This window comes from Condylura cristata, unplaced genomic scaffold (genome assembly GCF_000260355.1).
Source record: "Condylura cristata isolate star-nosed mole 26May11 unplaced genomic scaffold, ConCri1.0 scaffold00003, whole genome shotgun sequence".
Taxonomy (NCBI): Eukaryota; Metazoa; Chordata; class Mammalia; order Eulipotyphla; family Talpidae; genus Condylura; species Condylura cristata.
This window is the reverse complement of record NW_004567104.1, coordinates 59,359,071-59,385,110: the sequence shown is the minus strand read 5'-3', so window position 1 is coordinate 59,385,110 and position 26,040 is coordinate 59,359,071. Positions and strand designations below refer to the sequence as shown.

The following is a 26,040-nucleotide window of genomic DNA, read 5'->3' as shown; positions in this document are numbered from 1 at the left end:
GACGAAGTACACTGCTGAGGGGAGTAGCGGGCGGGTCAGGAGAGGTCTGCCACACCAGGTGGATCTCCTCCGGGAACTCATGCGGAAGCAGCTTAAGCTTCTTTGTGCAGTGCTTTAACCCGCTGCCTCTGCGCCATCAGGGAGGGCCGGATAGACTATTCTTTTTAAAGATTTATTTATGCATACAGAACTGGGGTACAGGCCAGAGGTGCAGGGACACTGAGAGGCTTCACCAGAGACAGAGTGGGGAGCAGAACCGGCAGACCGACTAAGTACACTGCTGAGGGGAGCAGCGGGGACACAGGAGAGGTCTGCTGCACCATGAGGCCACCTCTGGGGCCGGGGATCTAACCAGTACTGAAGCAGCTGCGGCCAGCTTGCAGTGCTGTGTCCTTACCTTTCCGCTATCAGAAAGGGCCGGGCTAGAGTGTTTTAACAGTACAGAGAATGATGAGCAGAAAGAAAACTATAAGAGTATGCTGTAAGACAAGGAATGTACATTTAAATTAGATATATTTTGTGTAATGCTTAATCTAATAATTTCATCATGTAGGATTTGAGGGAGAATACAAAAAAAATCACTTGAAGAATTTTACATCTGATTTTTCAGCAAGATTATCCAGCACTTATTATGCTGGAGCAACAATAGGAGAGAAACATGAAATAATTACATCTGCATTGTAGATATAACTAATTTTCCATATAATTTCTATGTGCCTCTTTTCAGTCTCACAAGGTCCTAATATACCCTGTAGTGACAATTAATTGTAATATTTGATTAAGTCATCCATTGTAATGTGGAAACTGTATTCTACCTAAACATTATAAATATTAAAAGGGAAATAATACTGCTAGCATATTTTAGTAGCATTTCAACTGATTCTCTTTCTCTGATAACCATCATCTCTAATAGGACTTTTTCTTAATTTAAAAACAGCAACCAGGACTTTTCAGTAACAAAATTATTTTTAGAAAATGCATTTTTAATTATAGGGCTTCTTATTTTTTTTTTGAGGGCTACTGAAAATATATAGTGAAACTTTTTATTATGTAAATATATTCAGTTTCAAAAACAATTAAATGATAATAAAGCATTCTCTTTTTCTTTACATCATATTATAGAAATGAAGCTGTTACCTCTTAGTATGCATTTTAATGAGCTTTAACTAACATTTTAATGAGTTGACATTATCATAAACCCCAGGATTAGACAAAATTGAATTTACTGATATACAGAAAGTTTCATCAAGAGTTAATTACATTGTTTAAGGTAGAATGTAATTTAGTTTATGATATATCACCAACTACATCCTGTAAGAGAAACTAGTTGAATAACCTCATTAAACTTAGACTGTGCTTAATTCTGTACAAATTCTGAAAAATTTTTGAATATGTATATGTCTTTTGTATTTCATGTGATAAAACTCCTTTACTGTCATATTAATACTTCATAACATATGAAAATCACAAATAAATGTATTTGACTTTGTAAATATACTATTATATCTAAATCCTAACTCCCATAGTACTATTTCTGGTCATTTTTACATGTAAGGTGATTGTATTACATGTAAGTAATGATTGTATTATTCAACAGTCTGACCATTAAGACCTTAAATTAGTAGATACTTTATACACGCGAAGGTTCTTAAAGATTATTCTTTGAGAATCAAAGTAAATAAAATCGGCAGAAATTATTTTTTTTTTTTAGAATTAGATTAAAAATAGAATTGCAAGGTCCTTCTTGCTTACTAGAATTTCCTAAATCCTAATGGCAATAACAATTGTCGTCTATGACATGTTTTCTTTTTTTTTTTTTTTCATGAAATATGTCATTTTAGTAAAGGGCAAGATAGTGATATATATCACATAGTTTCTGTGAGTATAGTGATGAAGAGCAATGATTGCTATATAGTACATTTTTATTATTTTAATTATTTTATTGACATAACATTGATTTACATCATTATTTCTATTTTGGAAGTATACAATACATCCCGTGGTGTGATCATAGCTCCCTCTATCAAAGCACCCAAAAGCACCCATAGCCCAACACCATCACCCATCGAGCTTCCTCTTTACCTCACATTGTGCTTGACAAATATCACTTTAGTTATTCTTCATAACAACCTAGTCACATAAACTTTATTATCCCTATTTTACAGATGAAGAAGCTGGTGTCAACATGACTCAGGATTATATAAGATCATCATTTAATAAAAATAGCAGACCTGAGACTCAGATTTCTAAGTCCTTTAACTTTATCACAATATGACTTTGCCCTTTGCCAAATAGCAGTGCTTCCAGTAACATTTAGTAAGCAGGAGTTCCAAGTTCTATGAAAGGAACTGGGCAAATAATGTAGAGGAAGGGGATACATTCTGGAATTGGAAATAAGCTGAGTGAAGACCCTGGCCTGGAAAAGAATTTACTGTGTTCCATGACCTAAGGAAAGGCCGTAGCATGTCAGCTTAAACCTAAATTTTCCCACACTCTAAACTTATTTACTTAGTACTAATCCTAACAAGAACCCTAACCCTAATCCTAAATGTATCCCTACACCTAACTGTATCCCTAACACCTAACCCTAAGCCTAAACCTGAACTCACCCACACTCTGAATCGACCCCTTCACCTAAAATTAAGTCTAACCCAAACGTTAACCCTTATCTCTACACTGCATCCTAAACTAAAAGAAGAAAGAAAATGCCCCCAAATAGGATTAAGATTATTTGTGAGTTTTAATAATCTGTCATCATAAATAACCTTGATTAGGACAAAATAATGGGAGTCTGGTAACTTGATGATAAATTTTATTCATCAAATGTTGGTACCCTCCCAAGTAAAGGAGTGAAAATGATCATGTGCAGCTAAGTATTCATCTCCATGTAAGGATTTGGTTCCTCCCCAAGCAGGAATGAAGTGGTTCTGTTTACTTACTTTTTGCTTCTGAGCATTTTGAGATTAAAGGACCATGAGTCCGAGTGCTGAGAACAGTGGAGCTGAGAGAATAAAAATGTAGCTAGACACTCAGAAGGTAATTGTTTTTATTCCATTATTGCTGAGCATATACTCTGTTGTTAGCCAAGGGTCCCTTCAGATTATACTATAGGGAGAGAGATTTTGTTTTAAAAGTTCTGTGCCATATGACTTTTTTCTAGTTTCACATTAGACGTGAATGTTTTTTTAAAAAATGAGTGAAATGTTAGATATTTAAACACTTAGATATTTTACGTATAGTAAAACACTCCTGTGATTAATTTGGATCACAAGAACTCAGTATTATACCTAAAAAGAAAACAATGTTCAATATTTATTATTTGGTATCAGTTTGTTTCCATAGAATAAAGGCAAGCTTGCATGGGTAAAGAGGTGTGATCTTAGTATGAGGAATAAAATAAGTTGTGAATTTCACAGATAGGCAAAAATCGTCAAGCACATTTCTGGTTGTTGTCAGTGGTGTAATATGAATTTTGAAATAATTTAAATGTGGTCTTTACTAGATTTGCATTCCTCAAAAGTGCTTGGATATGCACCTAGCTTCCTCTTTTCCCGTTCAGCTGTCAAAACAGGGTGATGCTTTTGAAGATTTATAGTAGGTGGGTAATGAGATTGCTGAATGTTAACTGCAACATTCAGAATTCAATTGGTGGCAAAAGAAAAGAAGGTTACTGGGTCTAGCATACAGTAGAGACATGATGTAGCTTTTTTTGATTAGCCAATTTTTAAATAAATATGATATAGTCTAGATTCGGAGACATTTCAGATTCTTGTCATGTAGCAGTCAAATAGAACATTTTCTGGAGAACATAAAATGTCAAATTATGTCCATTTCAGCAAAAGTCATGACAGCTTAGAGTAATGCCCCTTTTGTGTTGTGGACATATGCAAATCTAGGTATCCCATGGGTAAAAATGAAGTCCAAAGGCATATAAGACATGCTACTTTAAAAATGTTCTCATGGTTGCATTAAAATGTAAATATAATCACATGCATTTAGACTCCAACCCATGATTCTGTATAAAAGAGAAAATAAATCAGAACTTTCAAAGAATTCTTTGTAAATTCCTATCAACAGATTATGTTGAGATTCAGATTATCCTCTCAAATGGACTACTAGTAGTTGTGGTTATGAACTGTGTTGCTAAAATAGGTGAAAGGATGGAAATTATGAAACCAAAAGTATTAATTGGAAACCCATGATTACATCATAATATATCCCCATTATTCAGAGATGTGTTGAGACTTACAAGAAGGGGGGGGAAAGGATAAAGCAACAGTAGTTTCAAGGTAACTGGAATTCTCAACAAGAAAGTTTGACCTTGACCTTCTTCTTCTTCCACCCCTTATTTCATCAGCAGGGGTGAGATTACTCTGAGACCCTGCCAATAGGTAATAAATAACACATAAATTCCAGGACACCCTTGCACTGTAGGGTGCCCTAATGTGTAATAATCCTTAGACTATTGAGTTTATAACTCATGACATCTGGCAGTAACTTGGCATTGTAATTCATGTTGATCATGCACATCAGAATATACCCTGGGAAAGAAATATTGGAGCAATAGCCCACTGATACCAGAAGAGAGTGGAATGACAAGAATATGATGCTAAGATTGTGTCCCTCTATGAACTGTGCAACGTTGAGATGCTGTCAAGGCTAGTGCCTTCAGATAAGAACTAACAAGGTGGGAAGGGAGTAGAAATCTATTGAGACCAGAACAAAGCAGCCTGTTCTTACTTACTTACTAATTCTCTTTATTTTCTTTATTACAATTGACAGATATAACTATAAGGCAGTAATGAATCATGAGGTGTGAGTTTATATTTATTTATAGTGTGAATTTAAATGTGCAATTAAACAAATACATAAATATATTGAATTCATTTTTTGTTTAAGTTCTATTTATGGAAATAATTGTATAAATCACATTTGATCTCAAATCTTTGTTTTATCTGATTTAAGAATGAGGGTTAAATGAGAAATGAGAAAAATGGATTTAGTGAGCAAAAGATGCTATTCTACAAAGTACCTGCAATATATATATATATATATATATTTTTTTTTTTTTTCTGCTACCTCGCAGCCAACTGCTTTGGCTGAAGACTTAAGAATCAAGGGACATGAATCAGATTGAAAAGCTAGAAGCAGACAGATGGTTATTTGTTATCACCCTGTAAATGTAAATCCTATAAATATGTTGTGATTTTTTTTATTTAGTCTATTTTTAACATTACCTGTATTTAAAGCTAGATCTTGAGAAAGTGTTAGTTTAATCCAGGATTTCCCTTTGTCACTGTGTTAAGAAATGCTACTTACTGCTTTTCCTTTCAAGTATTAGACAATGTAGTTCTTATTTTTAAATTGAATTTATTTTATCTCTGATACTCAGAATTACAGGCACTGCTGTGACCAGGATTTGAAGTGGTTCTAATTGGGCAGATGCTCGAAGGAGCTGGGTTAGCAGAGGTAACATTTTGGGGCTGTGGAAAGGTTTTGTTCTGCTGTAAAGTAAAGCATCATATTGATGTCTTAAGTTGCCATCTCAGACTCCAAACGACTCACATATTGCATCTGGGCAAAGTTTCTAAGTTGCTTCTAACTTCTTAATATTGTAATCCTGGATATAGCAATCCCGTGTGAACAGTTCTGTGGACAATAGTTCTTTAAGGAAAAAAAAAAAAGAAAGAAAGAAAGAAAAAGAAAAACTGATTAAACATTAATTAGCCTCAATCCACAATTTCCTCTTAAGTTAATGGATAGGCCCTGCAGATCCCTGTCAAATATCAGATGCTGGGCTTTGCCAAAAATAGGACTTCCAAGTGTTGAAGGTATGCCAACTGCTGGCCCGTTTACTCAAACCAAAGGAAATGATTGCCAGAGACAGGCTTCAAGTCTGCCGCGGTCATATGTCACCAGTTTGCAGTGCCACATGTGATCCAAGAGTTTATGAATGATCTCAACACTTGGTCCCCAAGGAGAACATATGCATTACAGAGGTTATGGATACAAATTACAGAGAGCATGATGCTTCCATGCAATTGCAAAGAATCCTTCAGCAAGTTTTAAGCATTAATGGAAAACATTAAGGAAAACTTGGCACTCTTAGCAGGAATTCAAATTATATTGCGGGTGAGGACAGAACAGGACTCAAAAAAGGATTCAATAATAAAGGCTTGGCTAAGAAACTTGGAGCTGGCCATTCCTCTTGTGTGAATTGTGTGTTTGTATGTTTTATTCCCCGCAGAATACCAGACTTCACGAAATGCTATGACTTGAAAATGAACAAGTCACAGGGCATTCTTGTTTATACAACATGCTCAAATTCATACTGCTGGTTTATCTGGATCATTTGCTGAATGAATTTACTTGCACATGAAGTCTTGATGGAGGTGGAGGGGCGAGGGGAAGGAGAGCTGCTCGTTTTTTGGAATTGTCAGCACGCTGCAGTTCTGCCAGGGAGTCGGCTTGCACAGCGGTAGCAGGATGTCTCCCTACTGAGTTATTTTTTCCCCATTCTCCTTCTGTGCAGAAGAAACCACTTATGACATCCCCTAACTACCAGACAGATTATATTATCTGTTTAACTGGTGGCCAACCTGTCCGTTCTTTGTTTTGTTTGTTTGGTTTGGTTGCATCAAATATAGCAAAGTACTTTCTGGTGAATGATGATCTCCTTTCAGTTTATTGTGTTCACTGAAACTTTAGGAAAATATGACATTTTTATAGCTTGTGGTGCACAGCTTTTTGCTGAAAGAGGAACTTCAATTTAAGCTAAGCTAAATACAAAAGATTAGTTATTTAGATTGTATAACTAGACAGTCCATATTTAGTACAGTCTTCAATATTGATTTGTCCAGTTAGGTCATCAAGAACCCAGGTTTTTCTCAGTGTGTGTGACCTCAATTATATCCCAGGGCTGGAGCTCCCCCTGAGGTCACAGCATGGCTGCTAATAACAGCCACTTCAGGCAGCAGGAGCAACGTGTGCTTTCCTTGAAAGTAGACTAGTTCTGCCTTGCAAACTGGTTGGGATTACTCCTGACCAGTTCACATGAGAGGTGGTGCACGTGGTCATGGCATAGAGGAATAATGTTTATCAATTGAAGAAAAGGCTGTCATTGTTTTCTAGTCCATTGTGATATTTGCTATTATATACTATAATCTGCACTGCCAGTTTTACTATTGCACATAAATCTACTGTTTCTTTGAGTGATTGATTTCTGACCTTCTTGAACTGCCTGCCTTTTAATTTAGAGATATATGAGCCTGTAGGTAGACAGGTCAAGTACTCTGTCTCTTAAATTCAACTAACTTAAATTGTTCTCATAAATGACATGTTAAAATCAAATTAAAATGTTGTGGGCTAATTTATATAACAAGAAAAGACTGCAGCATACCTCTTGAAGAGGAGTTCATCAATTCAGTCAACCAATTAAGATCACTTAATTAAAATTTCTGATGTCCCCCAAATTGGGCACCCTTGTGGGGGGACATTTTTAGTCTAGTTTAGGTATGAGATTTTCCTATGAAAGTGTCCAAAGCTGACACAGAAGAAACTATATCTGTTGAGGGAAGGAATAGGAACATGTAAGGAAGATAAAGAAGGTTTGAAAGAGATTTGCAAGCAGTTACCAGCACATGCTAGTGTACCGTGATACCTATTCTGTATAACTGGGGAGTGAGGGTTGCTAAATATGCATGATAAGCTTGGAAATACAAGAAGAGACCTATTGTAAGCAACATTTGAAAACATAGTTAAGAGAGAATTTTAATTTTAGTGCCATTGAAAAAGTTGTGAAAAGGTAATTGACATGTTCACATTTGCATTTTAGCAAACTCATTATTGCTACAATGGATAGATTAAAAAAGTACTCAAAGAAAAAGTTCAGATAGAACATGCTTTGCAGTAATTCAAGGAAGAGATAAGAACATCCAGAAATTGGTCAATAGGAACAAGATAAATAGAAGTAGGTGATATTACAAATTACTGCAGCATAATGATTGTGTATGTAGATTGTAGTGTCAAGCACAGAGTTGAAACTCTGTACTTAATCTACCACAATAGGTCACTTCTAACGATCTATTGCATATCTATGATGCCAAGTTTTGCACAGAATGTGTACTTATTAAACACCAGCTGTTATAGAAGTGCAATTACTTGTAATATAGGACATCAAAAAAGTCCTCATGTGTGTCTGCTAACTAATCAAAAAAAAAAATAAGAAACTTCTTATAGAAAGCCAGTGCATAATTTCATATATGATTAACATGTGTGGCTGAGAGTTTCTGAGTATCTTTCTAAGTAACATGGTTCTCTCAAATTTTGTATTCCGAAACTACTGGATACCAGGTGAAGCATCATTTGGCCCCTGATCATTTGGGTCAGTTTCAGTGTCCCTGTGCACATGCAGAGAGAATTCCTGCTGGCAGGAAGCCCTGTGTTCAAGGTCGCTTTGAGATGCTAGCAGGTTTCACTGCTGCTACTCAGACATTTTTTTTTTTTAAGTTTTATTTATTTATGCATACAGAACTAGGGTACAGGCCAGAGGTGCAGGGGAAGTGAGAGGCTTCACCAGAGACAAAGTGGGGAGTAGAACAGGCAGATCAAGGAAGTACATTGCTGAGGGGAGCAGCAGGTGAGACAGGAGAGGTCTGCCATGCCATGTGGATCACCTTCAAAACCAGGGATCGAACTCACACTGAAGCAGCTGCTACTAGCTTGTAATGCTGTTTCAGAACCCTATGAGCCACCAGGGAGGGCAGCTACTTAGGCTTTTAATATAATTTACTTTTAAATGACTTTTCTTTGATCAGTTGAGTTTGTTGTTGATTTTTTTCTTTATCCAATGGTGAATATGACTACTTGCATCAAAATACTTTCAATATCAGGCCCTCCCTGGTGGTGTAGCAGGTTAAAGCACAGCACTGAGAAGCTAAAGCCACCTCCGCAGGAGTTCGATTCCCGCCTGCCCCGGAGGAGATACCCATGGTACAGCAGACCTCTCCTGACCCGCCCACTGCTCCCTTCAGCAGTTTACTTCGTTGATCTGTCTGTTCTGCTCCCCGTTCTGTCTCTGGTGAAGCCACTTGCCGCCCCTGAGCCTCTGGCCTGTACCTCAGTTCTGTGTGCACAAATCTTAAAAAAAAAAAAATACTTTCAATCTCAGGCCTTCCCTGGTGGCCAATGGGTTAGGACACAGCACTGCAAGTGAGCCGCTTCAGTGAGAGTTGGATCCCCAGCCCTGTATGTGACCCACATGGTGAGGCAGGTCTCTCCTGACCCACCTGCTGCTCCCCTCAGCAGTGTACTTCATGGATCTGCCTGTTCTGCCCCCCACTCTGCCTCTGGTGAAGCCTCTCACCACCCCTGCACCTCTGGCTTGTACCCCGGTTCTGTATGCATATATAGAAAAATCTCTTTAAAAAATACTTAAGATCCCACATTCCTAGTAACTATTTGGAAGAATGTGCACATCACAGTACAGAAAGGTATCTTGCAGAAGTGCATAAGACCCACAGTATGATTTTGTTGTTATTGCTAATTTCTTTTAATAAGCTCAAATGGAAATAATTAAATAATAATTTACCTTGCCGTTACTGAGGAAAAAGAATTCTTGAGAGTTAATAATGAGCGATAGAAAGATGAAGACAAAATGGGTGAATGAAGGTATGATTATAAGGGAAGTAAAAGTCACAGGTTATGCTCTAAAGGCACAGTTAGATGTAAAAGTTGTTTTAGGGCACTTTATCAGTCACCTATTGTTGTGTAGCAAACTCCTACAAAATGTAGTGGCTTAAAGCAATACATAATTACTTCCTCACTGTCAGTCATGCAGACATGAATTTTATTTCTCTACCATAGTATCTCTCACAGGCTTCAAGGATGGGGTTAGAACTGTGATCTTATATGAAGGCTCTGGGAACACTGGGGGGAAATTTGTCTTCCCTGGATTACATGGTCTTAGCTAGATTTAGGACCTCTAGTATTGTGGACTGAGGGTCTTCTTTCTTCACGGCTATTGACTAGAAATGTTATTCAGATCTTTGCTAAGCAGGCCTCTCTACTGCAAGCAGGGGTTGTTGCATGTTCAGGGTGTCGGGGGCATGAGAGGGGAGTGAGACAGAAATCTCATGAAAAAAGGGAGCTTAAAAGATGGCAGTTACAATGTTTAATAAGCTTTTCCTGGAAGTGACTTTCATTCCTTTGCTGTATTCTGTTCATTAAAGGCAAGTCACTAGATCCAGCCTACAGTCAAGGACGATACTTACACGAGGGAATAAGTACTAAAAGGGAATGATCATTAGGGGTCACAGTAGGGTCATCATTAGGTGTCATTAGTGGTCATTACCACTATAAGTAATATGCCATTTCATGCCATGTCAGGACACTGGACAATTCCTCGCCCTTCTGAGTATGGGCAAATGAACAAAGTAATACTAGGTATATTCATAGGTGCTACAGTGAACGCATAATAACCTCTGGAGACTTTAAATTCTAAAGTAAAATGTGGTGAACCAGGTTTGTATCCTGTGCTCAGGGACATGGGAAGTTCAGAAAAGTGTTCTTATGGATGAAGAAGTGCTGTCTTCATCTTTAAAGGTAACCATGATAGTCTCACATAGAGAGGATTGATAGTCTCACATAGAGAGGATATGTTCACTGATAACCTGGTCAGATCCCCAAGCTATAGTCTTCTAGTCTTCTAGGTCTTCGCAGGTAATAATGGTCACGTCTCATATTAGGAGTAAAGCAAAAGGATTAGGGGAAAGGCAAAAGCTTCGTCTTTACAGTCAGCATTGATTGACCTTTGCTCTGCATAGCAAGGTGACAGATACTGGAAAAGACCTACTTTAAACATTTTTGAAAAAGCTTATCTGACCAGTATTTGTAAGACTGAATGCATACATATTTGTTTTATGTTCATTTTATAAATTGTCCTGAGTATATTGCAGTGTTCCATATATTCTTGCACAATTAATCTATCACAATATCTGTCATAAATATGAACTATGTTTTATCAAACACACCAAATTTCCAGAATAGCTTTGAAAAGTCATATTGCATGTCAATGTAAAAAGTATGCAAATATAATTCAAGTTATATTGTCATTAGATGGGTGAGGTTGTGTTTTCACTTTTTAGTTCATATACAGAAATGAGAGTTTGGGTTACAGCCAGTTACTCTCCTTTATTGATTTATTTTTGTGCCATGGATATTTGGAACCCTGTATATTAAACTTAGATCTGTAAGTAATACTGTAAGTAAGTGTACCTATTATGTCTTTCTTTAAAAAACAAACAAAAAAAAAAACTGACAACTCCTAACTTTTGTCACTCTAATTAGACTCTTTTTGGCTCATTAGTTTTCATTTATCTTCAGTCTGTTTAAAGAACTTTTTTGAACTTGGTCAACATGCATATTATAGCACATCCTTGCTTTGGCTTATATATGTCAAGCCACTGTTCTTTTTTAGAATGGAAATTTAAGGAGAAAAACAATGATTGACTCAGTTTAGACTTGCTCGCTTTCTATATTTACTAGACCATTTTCCTTCCTTCTATACAACATATTTATTTGTCAAGTCTTTACTACGGAGAAGATCTATTTTTCATTGTATATGTATAGTGGTATAGCATTTTATATGTATGTGTGTATGTGTGTGTATATGGTATTATATAGAACATTCAAGATAAAAATGAGTTGTTTGCACAGATATTGAACTGATAAATTATATATTTTTTGACTTTGCTTATGTTTATGAGTGGTATACAAACTTCAGAAACATAAGCAAGTATCAAATTATATATACTTAATGATTTAAGAAGCTTTCAACTGATTTTACTTTTCCCTAAGACTAGGTTTCTCTGTTTACTATACTAGACTTGCTGAAAGAATTTTTTTTTCCCTTGAGTGCTTTATGAGAGAGAGAGAAAGAGAGTGGAGGGGAGAGAAAAAGAGTTATAAGAAATACATTTTATTTCCCTAAATGTTTAGAGTAAAATAAATGGAATCACTAAGCAAAAAAATGAATTAACCGAGTACTCTACAAACTCCAAAGAACATTTGCACATTGAAGAGGGTACAGTATCTATTATATTATTATCTCACCCTACTCTCTGGGTGAATAGTCTGAAAGCCTGAAATTACAGTTGATGTAAAATTTCTTGGCTTCATTTGCAAATTGAAGTCATTTTCCTTCTTCCTTTCTTTTTTCTTTTTTCTTTTTTTGTGAATGCTATAAACACATGTTATATTGTTTAAGAATCACAGTTCTTAGTTTGTTATGATATCTTTTTTTCTTGGTTTTGTTCCTGGTGGTAGAGGGCCTTTTTATCCCCCCCCACCCCGCTTAATTTGGCTTGCTGCAAATTGATCTACAGTGTATTTCTGAATGATTAGCAATGGTCGTAAGTACTATTTGAGAAGAGGTTTTTGGCATTTCATTTGTTAGGGGACCAGTTCTGGAGAAGGTCCTTCAACTGGCCAGATGTGTCATTTTGGAACAGATTGTGTACTTGCCACAACACTATTTGTTGCCAGTACCGGATATTGTAGGGATGATTGCCACCCTGTTGCCATATTTTTGCACTTCTTAACATTGCATAAACAGGCAGCTGTTCTGTATTTAGAATATAAACGATTCCCCAGCTAGTTCTCCCAAGAGGATTTACCTGCAAGAGGGAACCACAGTGTTAACCCGTTCTTATCACACCCCCACCCCCAGCCCCCCACCCCCGCCTGACAGCCACATTAAATGCACACCTTCCTCAGCCCTTTCAGAAGCAAATTCTTATGCATGTAAGTCACACTTTACTTGCCAGTTAGTCAAGAGAACCAAAAATGTGCAGTTCACTGTGCTAAAATGGAATGCAGTTTCTTAGTAGCAAAAGCAGTAAATTAATCAGCTTATAAACTGAGAGTGAGCAATTTGTGCTGAATTCTTTCTTATTGCCCTGCCAATAAGAGACAAGATTCTCTAATCTCATAAAGGGCCATGACTTCATTAAAATGGAAAACTGTATAAAAGGCTGTGTTGTAAGAGACAAGAAAAGAAAAGCCCTAAAGTCTCAGTTTTCTCTCTGGAGCTATTTTCAGTACAGAGAATTTTTATTTATTTGGAGAGTGACAATTAACCTAGGGACTTGGCTCAAAAAGAAGCAGAGTGTTGAAGTGGGTCTCATTACTGGGTACGACAGGGTTGGTCTGACTTAATCTCCTGAAGTAGTGGGTGATTTATATTACAGGCCAGCAGAAGCAACCTAATTTTGATTTCAAATAGCTTTGTGAATTTCTATTTGTCTGTCTGTCTAGATTCACACACATATTTTACATATATATAATGTATGTGCATTTATTTACCACTATATACAGTTAGACATACTTGTCAGTGCTGTAATATCAGAGAAGGCACTTAGGAAAGGTAGGGAAACTTGAGGAATATGACCTATTAGATGGTCTCAAATACTTTTGGGGGGTGTTTACCCCCAAATAGACATAGCCCTTATTTGTTAAATAAGCCCAGTATTCTGCAATCTGATAGGGCCAACTCATGTCTCCAGGCTTTTCATCTTGCCAGCAGAAGAAAAGCACACACAGATAGATAGGTGACATTTGGAGAGCCAGGCATGCCAGATTTTCGGAGGTTACAACGGAGGTCCAACCTGCTGTTCTCCTAATGAAAGGAGGGAAAATTCAGACTGGCAAAACTGCTATAAGGGATATCTCTGCTCTGAATGTCACGCTGCCCAGATGTCGCTCGGCAGGTGGAGATGCAGAGAGAATGAAAATGTAACCCTGTGTATGTGGGTGCTAGTGCGTTACGAGGGTGAACAATGAGTCTATCTTCTGAAGTGTAATGAAAACAGTGTGGATCTTGTCCATATTCATGTCATCAAAAAGGGCTCTCAAAAGCTTCTCACCCCACTTCCCCTCCTAGACTGACATGCACACATGCTCACAACCTTGTGCATGTGACTTGATTCAGCCTTTTAGTATAATTTGACACTTCATTTTAATGTATTTATATACATATATGAATATGTTTTCTCTGTGTAGATAATAGAAGCACATGGTAAAGGGATTTTTAACCTTAATTTCTTATAAAATTTTAAAGCTGTATCATGCATATTTGTCATCTTATTTTTCTTAGATTTATCTCAATTTTTCAGTCGTATTAAACAGTAAAAGTGTCTGATCATGTAGTTAGCCATTCCACTATTCTTCTTAGAGTATATTTTAAATTTACCAAAAACATTGCTTATTCAAACTGCTTAAATTCAAATGCGTATACAAGGTGTAGCTTGTGTATACCATCCCTTTTATTTTCTGTCTAGCAGTTGCACTTAATTTTTTCCCTAATGTTTCAAATGGTACAGCCAACAATGTTTTTCCATAGGCAAATTAGGGGTGCAAAAACCTCCAAAAAGGTTCCATAAAAGAAATGTGTTGAAAAATAGGTTTGGATTATGCCATTTGTCAAATCAACTGTAGAATCTTAAGGAGTGTCTTCTGAAGTGGACTTTCCGTACCAATTGTTATACAAGAAATAAATGCTGCATTCACCAGGGGACTAAATGATTGTCTCTGAATTTTCTTTACTACAATTCTTTTTCTTCAGTGTTAAGAGATGACTTCCGGCAAAACCCCACAGACGTGGTCGTGGCAGCTGGGGAGCCCGCCATCCTGGAGTGTCAGCCTCCCCGGGGACACCCCGAACCCACCATCTACTGGAAAAAAGACAAAGTTCGAATTGATGACAAGGAAGAAAGAATAAGTGTGAGTTAAGTTAAATATGTACTGAGATTGAATATCAAATCTTAGAATGGATGTATTTTCATCTATTTATTGTTAGCGAAATTATAAAACTATATGAATGCTAGTTGCATTTACACTGTACGCAAAGGACTGAGAATGGTAAATGAAAACCAAAACTTTGGCATGAGGCCTACCAGGGACAACAATTATATAGTTCAAATATACATGATATATGAATAATTATACCAATCTGAATATGGTAATACATCTTTGCAGTAGAATATTGATATCTTAGCTTTTTTAAGATCTCCAAATGCGTTTATTGATCATGCAATACATGTGTGTTAAAGTGTAAATGATGGCCATAAACCATGTTAACTGGAACACTACTTTTAGTGCTCTTTCAAAAATTTATTGTGAGAGGACATAATTTAAGTTAATGAACATTTCAAACACTTTTCCAATTATTAATATTTATAACTAGAATTTTATGTGTGAATTATTTTCAAAATTTAACAGATAAGGAAAAGCAAAATAGAAGTGACTTTTTATGCAGTTTTGCTCATGTAGAAAAAGTCTGTTTTCAAAGGATACTGATGATGAGGTTCAGTGGTTGATTAATATTCAAAATAAAGCACCCAGAAAAAGTTAAAGAGGTAAAAAAATAGAATGGCATGCAGTCATTTTATTTTTTTCCAGAGAATTCACTCAACATTTGCATGTGAAATTTTGGAGGACCAGACCACTGAAATAGACAGTTTATGCATTTATGTTTTGATAATGTTTGTATTGTTTTTTGATTCAGTACAATAGCCAAGCATTTAAAAAATATGTCTTGATTCCCTGAGTAAATGTACCTTTTTTTTTCAAATGTGCATAATATCCTAAAAGAAATTATAGAATGAGGTTTTCTTTTCTTACATTCATGACACGACACAGGAATATGTAAGTCATGCAAGAGATCACAACATATTCACATAATTCTAGACTGCACTGTCCATACTGGAAAATTAAAATTGCCGAGGGGAATGTGGTTACCAACAGCACGCATTTGGGAAACAAGTAGAGAAAAAATGTTGCTCCTGGTGATGGCGAAATCAATGTTCAAAGGTTTTCTAGTTCATGTTTGTATCATTTAGCTTTCACTTTGTAACAAGGCACCGCTAGATATCATGACTTATACTAGTTTACTTAAACTAGGACAAGGATGGGTCAACTGACCGTTCTTTGTTCAGGACCAGGTTGGCCAGTGTCTCAAGTCTTTCTTACCTTCTGTGGCCAGGGTAAGGGAATAGTAGCAGCTGCATGCTCTGAGATGATTTGCAGGTCTGGTGATTGATTGGCTCTTATCTGTGGTTCTTGGTTTCTCTTCATGGCTACTCATCTTCCAGCTCAGACTTGTTCCATCAATAATCTTGAGTTCTAACTGTGACAAGCTAAAGCAAGTTCCATTTTGCAGGAACCTTTTTCCTCTGGTGAAACATTAATATAGTGCCATTGGTAAAGTCAAGTCATATTGCCAAGCTCATGTTTGAGGAAAAGGGGGTGTGCTGCATGGTCATTTTTATGATCTACTGTCCATTGCTATCTCTTTTATGTAATTGATAGCACAGTGATCGTCTTTTATCCTATGGCGTAACAGGTTTTAGAATCTGAAATATTTCTGGTGAGAACATATATAAATATTATACTTGCTTGAAATTAAAACATCATGAAAGTTCTTATCTTTTATCTCTTTAAAAACATTCTATCATTGTAAAATTAAGGTTGTTCAAAAATTATGTTAGTAACCTTTCTTTTCCTTTCCTGTTTTCTCCCCCTCTTCAATTTCTTTTCTGTTCCCCCCCCCTTTGCATTTTAACAGATCCGTGGTGGAAAACTGATGATCTCCAATACCAGGAAAAGCGATGCAGGGATGTATACCTGTGTTGGTACCAATATGGTGGGAGAGAGAGACAGTGATCCTGCGGAACTGACTGTCTTTGGTAAAACTCTCTTTTAAATTGGAAATTGCTACTTTGGTTTACTTTTTCTTTGTAGATTTGTTCATGGTAGACATCAGACTATATTAGGGACCGGTATTAGAACTTGTAGTAAGTTATGACATGCTAGAACTGTCTGCTTTTTTTTTTTCATTCTGCCTCTCAGATAAAATCTTAGATGTGAAAGAAAACAAAACTTCTGAAATATGATTTGCTTCTTTATTAACAAGATTATAGGGGTTTCCATTAGAATATGAAAAATTGGTTTTAAAAGTCTATTTAGAATATTATGTCTGTCTGAAGTTTGTCATTCCACTGTGATCCATTTATCACAGTGTCTGCTCAGTGGGTGACAGAGGGTATTATCTTAAAAATTATCGTGCAGTGTAAAGATACTTCAAGAGACTCTACCTTGAATATTTCAACTAATAAACTAAAACTTAATTAAATCAATATTATAGAAGTGGTGGAGACAGCATTATAAAAAGGAAATTTGGACCAAATAAACAAAGGGAATATTATATAGCAATATGGAATACTAAAGATGAAATCCAATGATAGCAAATTGGGGAATTCCTGAAGGTATTGCAAAATGAAACATTTGCCTAAAAGACATCAAAGTCCTATCTAAGTGCCTGTGCAGTGATGCATATTGAACACACACACACACACACACACACACACACACACACGTGGTTTTGTGTCTCTGTGCATCAAACTAAGTAAACCTTAGTAAAAGATTAACTATTTCAGGTAATATTTGATATTTTTTTATGTGAAGAAATCATTGTGATTTTTATGCTGGTAAAATAATCTTATGATTCTGTGCACAATTGGATGAGATCTTCACTACTAGGCATTCCCACAGGTAGCATCAAAATCCTGCATAGGTTCCTAAAAACACCTCTGTTACAGTTGAAGTGCTGACATGCAGCAGTCTTATTAGAATTCCCATCAATTCTGAGCATGATGTACCGGAGTACAGGTCTCTCTTTTCAACTACTTCTACTATGGCATAATCACTGTTAATGTTTTTTGTAGACGCTAAGCAGCTTTAACTCCCGAATGACAAAGCCAGGAGAAACGCCATAATTCATTAATGGTATTGATTATTTAAAAAAAAAAAAAAAGTTCAGGATCTCCCTGACTCCCTGGTGGTGCAGGGGTTAGCCTCAGCACTATCAAGCTATTACCAGCCATAAGTTTTATCCCGACTGGGAGCTGACCCACATCATACAGCAGGCCTTCCCTGTCTCACCCACTGCTCCCCTCAGCAGTGCATTTCAGTAGATCCACCTGTTCTGCTCCCTACTCTGGTGAATCCTCTCACTCCCTGCACCTCTGGCCTATACCCCAGTTCTTGTATGCATGAATAAATTTTAAAATGAAATAAAATTGTTCAAAATATGCATGTAAAATTCTGAACTGCAGAGTTCAGATAAGTATCAATTCACCTTCAATTTCATTCAGTCATCTCTGAGAGTCCCAAAATGTCCTTTGTCTGTAATGGAAAGAAAATACATAGTTTTGCCTGCTCAGATATAACATTAGTGGCTGCTGAACATCACGTATTGAAAACCTCCAAGTTCAGTCATTCTATTTAAAGAAACATTCATTGCTATTTTTTCCCCCTAGAACTAACACAAGCTTTGGAGTAGAAAAATATGTTACATTACACCAGTAAATTCTACCTTCAAAAGGAAATTGAAAGAATTTAATGTCATTACCAAGCAATCAGACTTACCAATGATGTGCCTGTGTCATGAAATATTTATCCTCCTTTCCCTAAAGACATGACGAGAACTGCAGGAGATCCCTAAACATGTCAGGAGTTACAGGAGAACTTCTAAATTATTTTGAAAATAGCCATAAACCAAAGAGATTGAATTTGTTCTAGAGGCAGCACCTCTGGACGAATTGATTTAGGAAGTTGAGAAACAGTGATCTGACGGTAGTCAGAATTGACCTAAGGCTTTATAAATATAAAATTACGTTGAGAGAAAAAATGAAAATCGCATTATTGAAAAAAAAAATCTAAACTCAGAAATAAAACATAAAGGCACTAGTGATTGGTCCAAGTCTCAGATGTGACACGTTTGCATGAGATTACTGCAGCTTGATTCCCCATGCTTAGTAACATAAAAATAAACACTATGCTTCATGACATAAACATGACCAGTATACTATGAAATATGAAATGTTCATGCTGCTCTTGGATCCAGTATGTACTTTTCTTATAAACTGCATTATATTTCTACATTCTATATACTATTGGTCTAAATACTACTATTTCTGACCTACTATTATTTCTGACCCAAGCTTTACAAATATAAAGGTGGTTACATTTTGCTTGCCTCCTTTTCAATTTTATTTTCATGTGGGAACAGTTCTACTTTAAACATTCTGGTTCCTGTAACCACATAACTACGGGACATTTAAAAAGATCCTTGAATCTCAGGATTTACTTCAAGATGTTTATACTTAAAAAAAGTAACTGATAGTAATATTTACTTGCTCAGAAAATTCACTTATAAACTCCAAGAAATACAATGAAAGGAATAAAGGACCTTTGCCAATGCAAGAGTAATTGGCTAGTATTTTGATTTTTTAATTAAGTGAGTGGCCTTAATCTTGGAAGTGTTTTGGTTTGAAAGTTGCAGCTGATAAACTGGTTTACAGGGGTCCCTGATATGGGGAAGGACAGAATTGGACTTGATTGGTAAATGTAAGATATTTATTTATAATGAGGTACACCTGAAAGTTTTATAAGCTAAAATGCAATGTTACTTAAATTGTACAGAACTGGTACATAAAAATGGCATATAAATCTTGCCTGTAGGCAAAAACATGCTCCGTATAGCTCAACTGTAGAACTGTTACTGAGCCATGTTCAAAAACACTTTCCTGTTGTCCTTCTTTATTATTTGCTGTTCATAAAAATGTTGTCCGAGTTGAGTGTGCAGGGCTTTGTCTTACTAGCAGAAATACTTATCAAAGCCTAAATGGGCAACACTGAAATCTCTGGCACTCTCTGAAAGTTTCGAAGAGAACCCTACATAGCACCTCGCTTGTGTTAATTACATGCTAAAGATTCTGAAGACAGAGAAACTAGAGTTAAAATTTGTAATTAAATATCTAGTTATTGGGATACCTGTTATTTACCATTAACTGTTATCAATAATCAACCAAAAGCAAATGAATTTTTTTCAAAAGTTTGTTCATTGTTTATCAGAATAACATGAAAAAAATTGCATGCTGCAATATTGCATTTCAAATAGAAATTATAAATATTATAAAATGTAATGAAATATAGAAATATATTGCCTCCCCTCCCTTCTACTTCTCATCTTTGAACATCTTTTTGAGTCTATTTTATCTTTATTTTATGGGATTTATTTCCATATGCATCTGTTTATTATGCAAGTTTATTATTTTTACTTCCTGTTTTAGAAGATTACTTGACTACTTGTATCCCCTTTCCTCTCTTCTCATCTTTACTTTTGTTCTATTAACTTGACTTTAGAAATTTTGGTTATAGGAGTTCATATAATCATGTAATTATTATCAACTGTGAGTTGAGTGGCATTTATCTTCTGTCATTATATCTGTCATTTTTTTAACTAATAATATTAACTATTTTTTTTTCTATACATCTATTGTGAATTTTTCTTGAAATCTGTACCATTCCAGACCAAAGTGTCTTTATTCTATTCAAAATTTAATTAATATATTGGTTATGGAAATCTATTTTTAGAAGGTTTTATTCATACAAGAACTGGGGTATAGGTTAAAAGTGCTGGGGGTGAAAGTGTTTAATAGAGACGGGAGAATAAGTGGATTTAATGAAATACACTATTGAGAGGAGCAGCAGGGAGACAAGACGTCTCCAGTGCCATGTGGGTTAGCTCCTTGGTTGGGATCAAACTCACGTTGCAGGGCCTTGTGATAGCTTCATAGCATTGAGACTTTAACTCTGTACCATGAGGGAGGCCCCTATAGAATTCTATTTTCAAAGTATTTTAGGTTCAGATTGTTAAAGTCACCCTCCAATGTCATGTAGTTATTACAGTTGCCCTTTATAAGTCTATTGTCTTCTGATCTCTGTATATGTAAGCAGTTTCATTATGTTTCTTACTAGAAACTTTTCTACATCCCTGAAATATTTTATATTATAACTTATTTGGCGTTTTCTTTTTTTTTTTCTTCTCTTACTGACTTGGACACGTTAAGTAGAAAAATTTTCTACTTAAATTTTCAATGAAATAGTCTCTCCATTTTTCTACTCCATTTCCATGTAAATTTATTTTCCAATCAGATGTTAAAGTTCTCTTTGTTTCTCTCTTTCTTCCTTATTTATAGTACCCTGTTTTTGTTTCATAAATGTTTTAACTTCTCTTGTCTCTCAGGAATTTAATAACAATCTTTTCAATAAAAAAATCTTGTTATTCTGCTTCTGTTGTTGCTGAGTTTTCTTCTGCCTCTTCTCGACATCACTGTCTTTTGCAAGTGGAGTCTTTCTTCATATGGCAGGTGTTTTATTGTTCTTTCATACTGTTTGGTGTTCATTAGAAGACAGTTGTTTCAGTCGTAATTTTCATAGGATAATTACCTTAGGAATGCACAATTTTATTGTTTGTGAGGACAGAAGTTGGGACTTAAATTTTCATTTTCAGCTATTGGATGAGAGCTAGTAGTTGATAAGCTTAAAGTGGTTGAAATATCCAGTTAAGAAATGAGAAAGATATTTCAGAATCAAAGCTTAGGGAATATGTATATTTTACTGAAAAACTGTGACCTTCGCTTAAGATTTTGTAGCATAAGATGTTATTAAAATAAAGATGATGTAAAATGTGATGTAAAATGTAATATAACTTTAAGTAATATTTATTTGCAAACTTTAAAAAGACCAAACAATTTCTTACTGATTTACGCACTTAAAAACCATCTCAGGGCCCTCCCTGGTGGTCCAAGGGGTTAGGACACAGCACTGCAAGCTAGCTGCAGCCACTTCAGTGCAAGTTCAATCCCCAGCCCCAGAGCTGACCCAAATGGCTAACAAACCTCTCCTTACCCACCCGCTGCTCCCCTCAGCAGTGTACTTCTTCGATCTGCCTGTTCTGTTCCCCACTCTGTCTCTGGTGAAGCCTCTCACCACCCCTGAGACTCTGGCCTGTACCCCAGTTCTGTATGAATAAATAAATCTTTAAAAAAAAACTATCTCATGAGTATTAACAGAACCAAGTCTTGTTTAAATACTTCAATGTTATAGTGAGATGAATGGATCAATCATTCACTCTCAGCAGAACTGCCATAGTATTTTATCAGCAAGAATGTGAAACTGCCTCTACAACACGGAGAAATATTTTTGTTTCCTCTAAGAATAACTACCTATGTTTTTTCTTTGCTTTGTGTCATGATTTCTTTAGGACAAAAAAAAAAAAAAAGTTTGGCAAGAGAAGAAATTAATGCAACCAGGCTTTATTTAACTGCAGACAGACTGATCATTATCATTCAGCCTGTTTTGGAAGGACACAATAATTCACATTCAGTGACTATCATAAACCCTGTTTCCTAAACTCGCCCAGTAAAATAAAAAGAAAGCATACTAGGGTGAGCCATCTGACGTCTGAATTTAATAGAATAGTGTGATAGGTCTTTCTGTGTCAGTTGAAGTTGAGATAAGCAGTGGTTAGTTCTAATGTCTTTTTATTGCACACATTGGTCTTAGCAAGACTCAGACTGCTCTACCTATGTAATTATTGCCATAACACTACTTTTATAATGTCAAGTAAAGTTTATTTTAAAACTGTTAATGTTGTCCTAGAAATAGCTGCCGCAGCATACTCTGCCAATTTTACAGACATGTTCTGAATAAGTAGAGTCAATAAGAGAAATTTGTTCACTGGGTACTTAACTTCCTTGAATGTAACATGCAAATAAGAAACTCGGGAGATATTATGCAACTTCATTTCAGATTTATGATATATTTTGTGTTAAACTAAATGTTTTCCTTTTCTGGATATTATTGACATAACTATGTGAGACTTGGCATTAGATTTTATTACAGTCACATACAGGGTTGAATTTTCCAGAATGCCAATTTGGAACTAAATTGACCTGACTACTTGAGAGCTGTACTTTACATAGTACCACACTGCCAAACAACACTACTGTCTCAAGAGAGATTAACCTTGTAAGCAGGATATGCAGGTGATTCAAATCCAGTTAATCTCACATTAAAAAAAAATGTTAATTACATTGGCAAAGACATTGCCTCTGATCACTCCACAGCTATATAATTAGGGATCAGGACATTCAGAGGGACTCTAATCTAATTGATAAGCAGTCAGCAAACATCCCTGGAGATTTCTCCCCCTGTTTTTCAATATGTGTTCAGACATAAGGTGTTAATACAGAAAAATCAGTGACCTTAGTTTGACATGCTTCAAGATCATTGGCTCATTATTCCTTAGTTCAGTATGTTTCATATATTTATTTTTAATTGTGTAGAACTTCATGGAGTACAGTCTCCATGTAGGCTTTAATGGATGCTCCATGGGGCTTTAATGGATGTTGAATGTGATCATGTATTAACTTACTGCATGATTGTAATTTTACTTTCGAATTCTTTAACCATATGGAGTTTCAGATGATTTTGACACAAAACTGTAGATCTGAGATACTTCCTTAAATTTTTTATAATGTGTGCCTGAAACAGGCATGGTTTCATGATTTATGATAACTGTAGTAACACAAAGACAATATATTTAAAAATATATTTTCTGCTTGTACAACTTTTTAGCATTTAATATTCAAGTCTCTGATTACTAGATTTTCAGGAAATAATGTCTATTTAAGGAAACTAGAAAACAATTCCTACAAAAATTTCCTTCCATTGAAGTAAATGTGAGGCAAACTTACAGCTTGTTAATGTATTCTTTTTTTTATCAACAGTTAAAATTGCAAAGTAGAAGGTAAGATTGGTGTAATTAACAGAAAACAATTGGAATAATGACTACAACAATTTAGAGATACTTAGCGTAATAAGTGCTTTGGAAATGCTTAGAATAACACTTTAAAGGTTGTAACCAAACTTCAATATACCATTAAATTTTGATGTTACTATTTTGGGATGGACTAGGTAAGATACTAAGTTAGAAAACACATCTAGTTGAGCCATTTGTGTGCAGATTACTTCCACCTGAGTTGTTTTTTTGCATTGTTTGGCTTCTTTCTCTATAAATTTAATTTGCCACTGTGAGCCAAAGTCAGACTTCCAAAAATTCTATACCACAGGCTGTTCTGTGGTTATCCAGTTGCTAGGCAACTAGACACTGCTTGAGGGCAGAAGGGAATAAGGAAGATACTTTTGGAAGTTCTCCATCTCTGCCAAGTTCATCAGAAGAGCAGTAGGGGTCCCCAGATCTTGCTTCTTTAAATTATAAAGCAGGTGCTTCCACATGTCTCCATGTAGGACAATGGGACGTAGACCACATACGATAACCGAGACACCTTAGGGTCCTGGTGGTGTTCCCTAGCCAAAGAGACAACTCTAGTTTTGGGATATCTAGTGTGAAGTTTGCCTTTCAGATTTACTATACTCAATTTGTGGTAAGGAAAGCATAAAAATTTTACCTGAAAATAAACAGGCATAGTCTGACATATATTTATGCCATTTATTTTATAAAGATTTTATTTATTAATTAATTTGTTTGCTTATCTATCTTTGAGTAGAACTAGAGTGTAGGCTAGAGGTTTGGGCAGGATGGATGTGGTTGAAAGGGTTCGCCAGAGACAGAGGAGGAAGCGGAACAGGTGGATTTACTGAAATACAGTGCTGGGGGGAGCAGTGGGTTAGTGAGACGGGAAAGATCTGCTGCACCATGTGGGTCAGCTTCACAGTAGTGGTGCCGAGTTGTCTACCTTTTGATATAGTTGTCTTCCTTCTAAATAACAAAGATGGTTGACTTGATTGCAATAAAATATGGCTCTTACAACTTTAGTTTCATAAATATGCATACTTACTTACTCAGTTGAATTCAAATAATTCTGTATTTTTAATGTATGTTATTTGAAGTGATTTGTTTTCTTTAGAGTTCTTGCCATGTTTCAGTTTTTGTGCAGCTTATTCACATATTTAATTTGGGTTTGAAATTGAAGTCTTAAGTAACTACATATGGCCATATGGCCAGAAATACTGCGTCAACTCCCTATGGATTGCATCTTTCTTTTCCTTGACTTTGTTTTCTATTTCAATAAGTAACAGTATTGGACTTGTTTGTGACTGGAGACATGTGCTCATAAAAATTTAAAAGAGAATTTTTGCTATATCAAGTCATTATCAAAAGAAAAGTAACTAGACAAGGGATTGAAATAACTAGAGATATGTCAAACTACTTTTTGTTTTATATGTGTCCCCTACATGTAAGGTTCAAATGGACAGGAATTTACTTTTCCCCTCTTTTCCTGTAAAAATGTGTTACAGTGAAGATAAAACATTTTTGGTACCTAATTATAACCAAAGAGTAAGTGAACAAAGTAAACACAATATTGTAAAAAATCAAGAAAAAGAAAAAAAATGGGTAAATATCCATTTACACTTAGAAGAAAATTAGAAAGTTATTGGTGACAATAAATAATCACAATAATGAATATGACTGATTTTCATTAGGACAAATGGATTATCAGCTTTATATTTAAGAAAAGAAAAAGCAAGTAGATATCTCTTAAGACATGAAGTAAAAAACATTCCTGGAAATATTGGGTCTTTCTCAGGTGATAGCCGAGGTTGGAAGATTTTGTTAATGCCCTCCCCCCCCCCTTTTTTTTTTTTGCCAAAATATATATACTTATCAGTTTCCAAAGGAGGGAGATGTTATTTCATGATTTCTTTTCTCTTTTACAATTATTAAAGGTAAAGACAAGTTCTAATTTTCCATTCTTGGTAATATACTGCTACTTATTTCCTTTTTACCATTTTTCATCAGTTTCAATATTTAGCCACACTATGAGTCACTGTAATAAAGTTACCATTTTACTCCATTTTCTTGGTTCTCTACAATTCAGTATTCAGATTTTTTTAATGATAGGACCCACATAATTTAATTCATGGATTTACTGAGAATGAGTTAAATATTTGTTATTGTCCAAAAGGATACATGATCATAGATATCCTAAGCCACAATATGTTTTATTCAATTATGTTTTATTCATAAAGCCTTATCAAGGCAGAGTTGAGATACAGACTTAAGTACCTACATCCCCAAAATAAATCACATTTCCTGTGCTTTTCCATAATGTA

At 35.6% G+C, this 26,040-nt stretch overlaps 1 protein-coding gene across 10 annotated transcripts in view; it reads left to right on the top strand.

Annotated features, from left to right (window-relative positions):
* ROBO2 (roundabout, axon guidance receptor, homolog 2 (Drosophila)) overlaps positions 1–26,040 on the top strand; it is a 1,357,399-nt gene that overhangs the window by 1,188,920 nt on the left and 142,439 nt on the right. For all 10 annotated transcript variants that reach the window (XM_012731356.1, XM_012731319.1, XM_012731342.1 and 7 more), the window contains 2 exons: positions 14,621–14,778; positions 16,622–16,742. In XM_012731356.1, the coding sequence (XP_012586810.1) occupies positions 14,621–14,778; positions 16,622–16,742 (279 nt within the window). The remainder of the gene's footprint in view (positions 1–14,620; positions 14,779–16,621; positions 16,743–26,040) is intronic.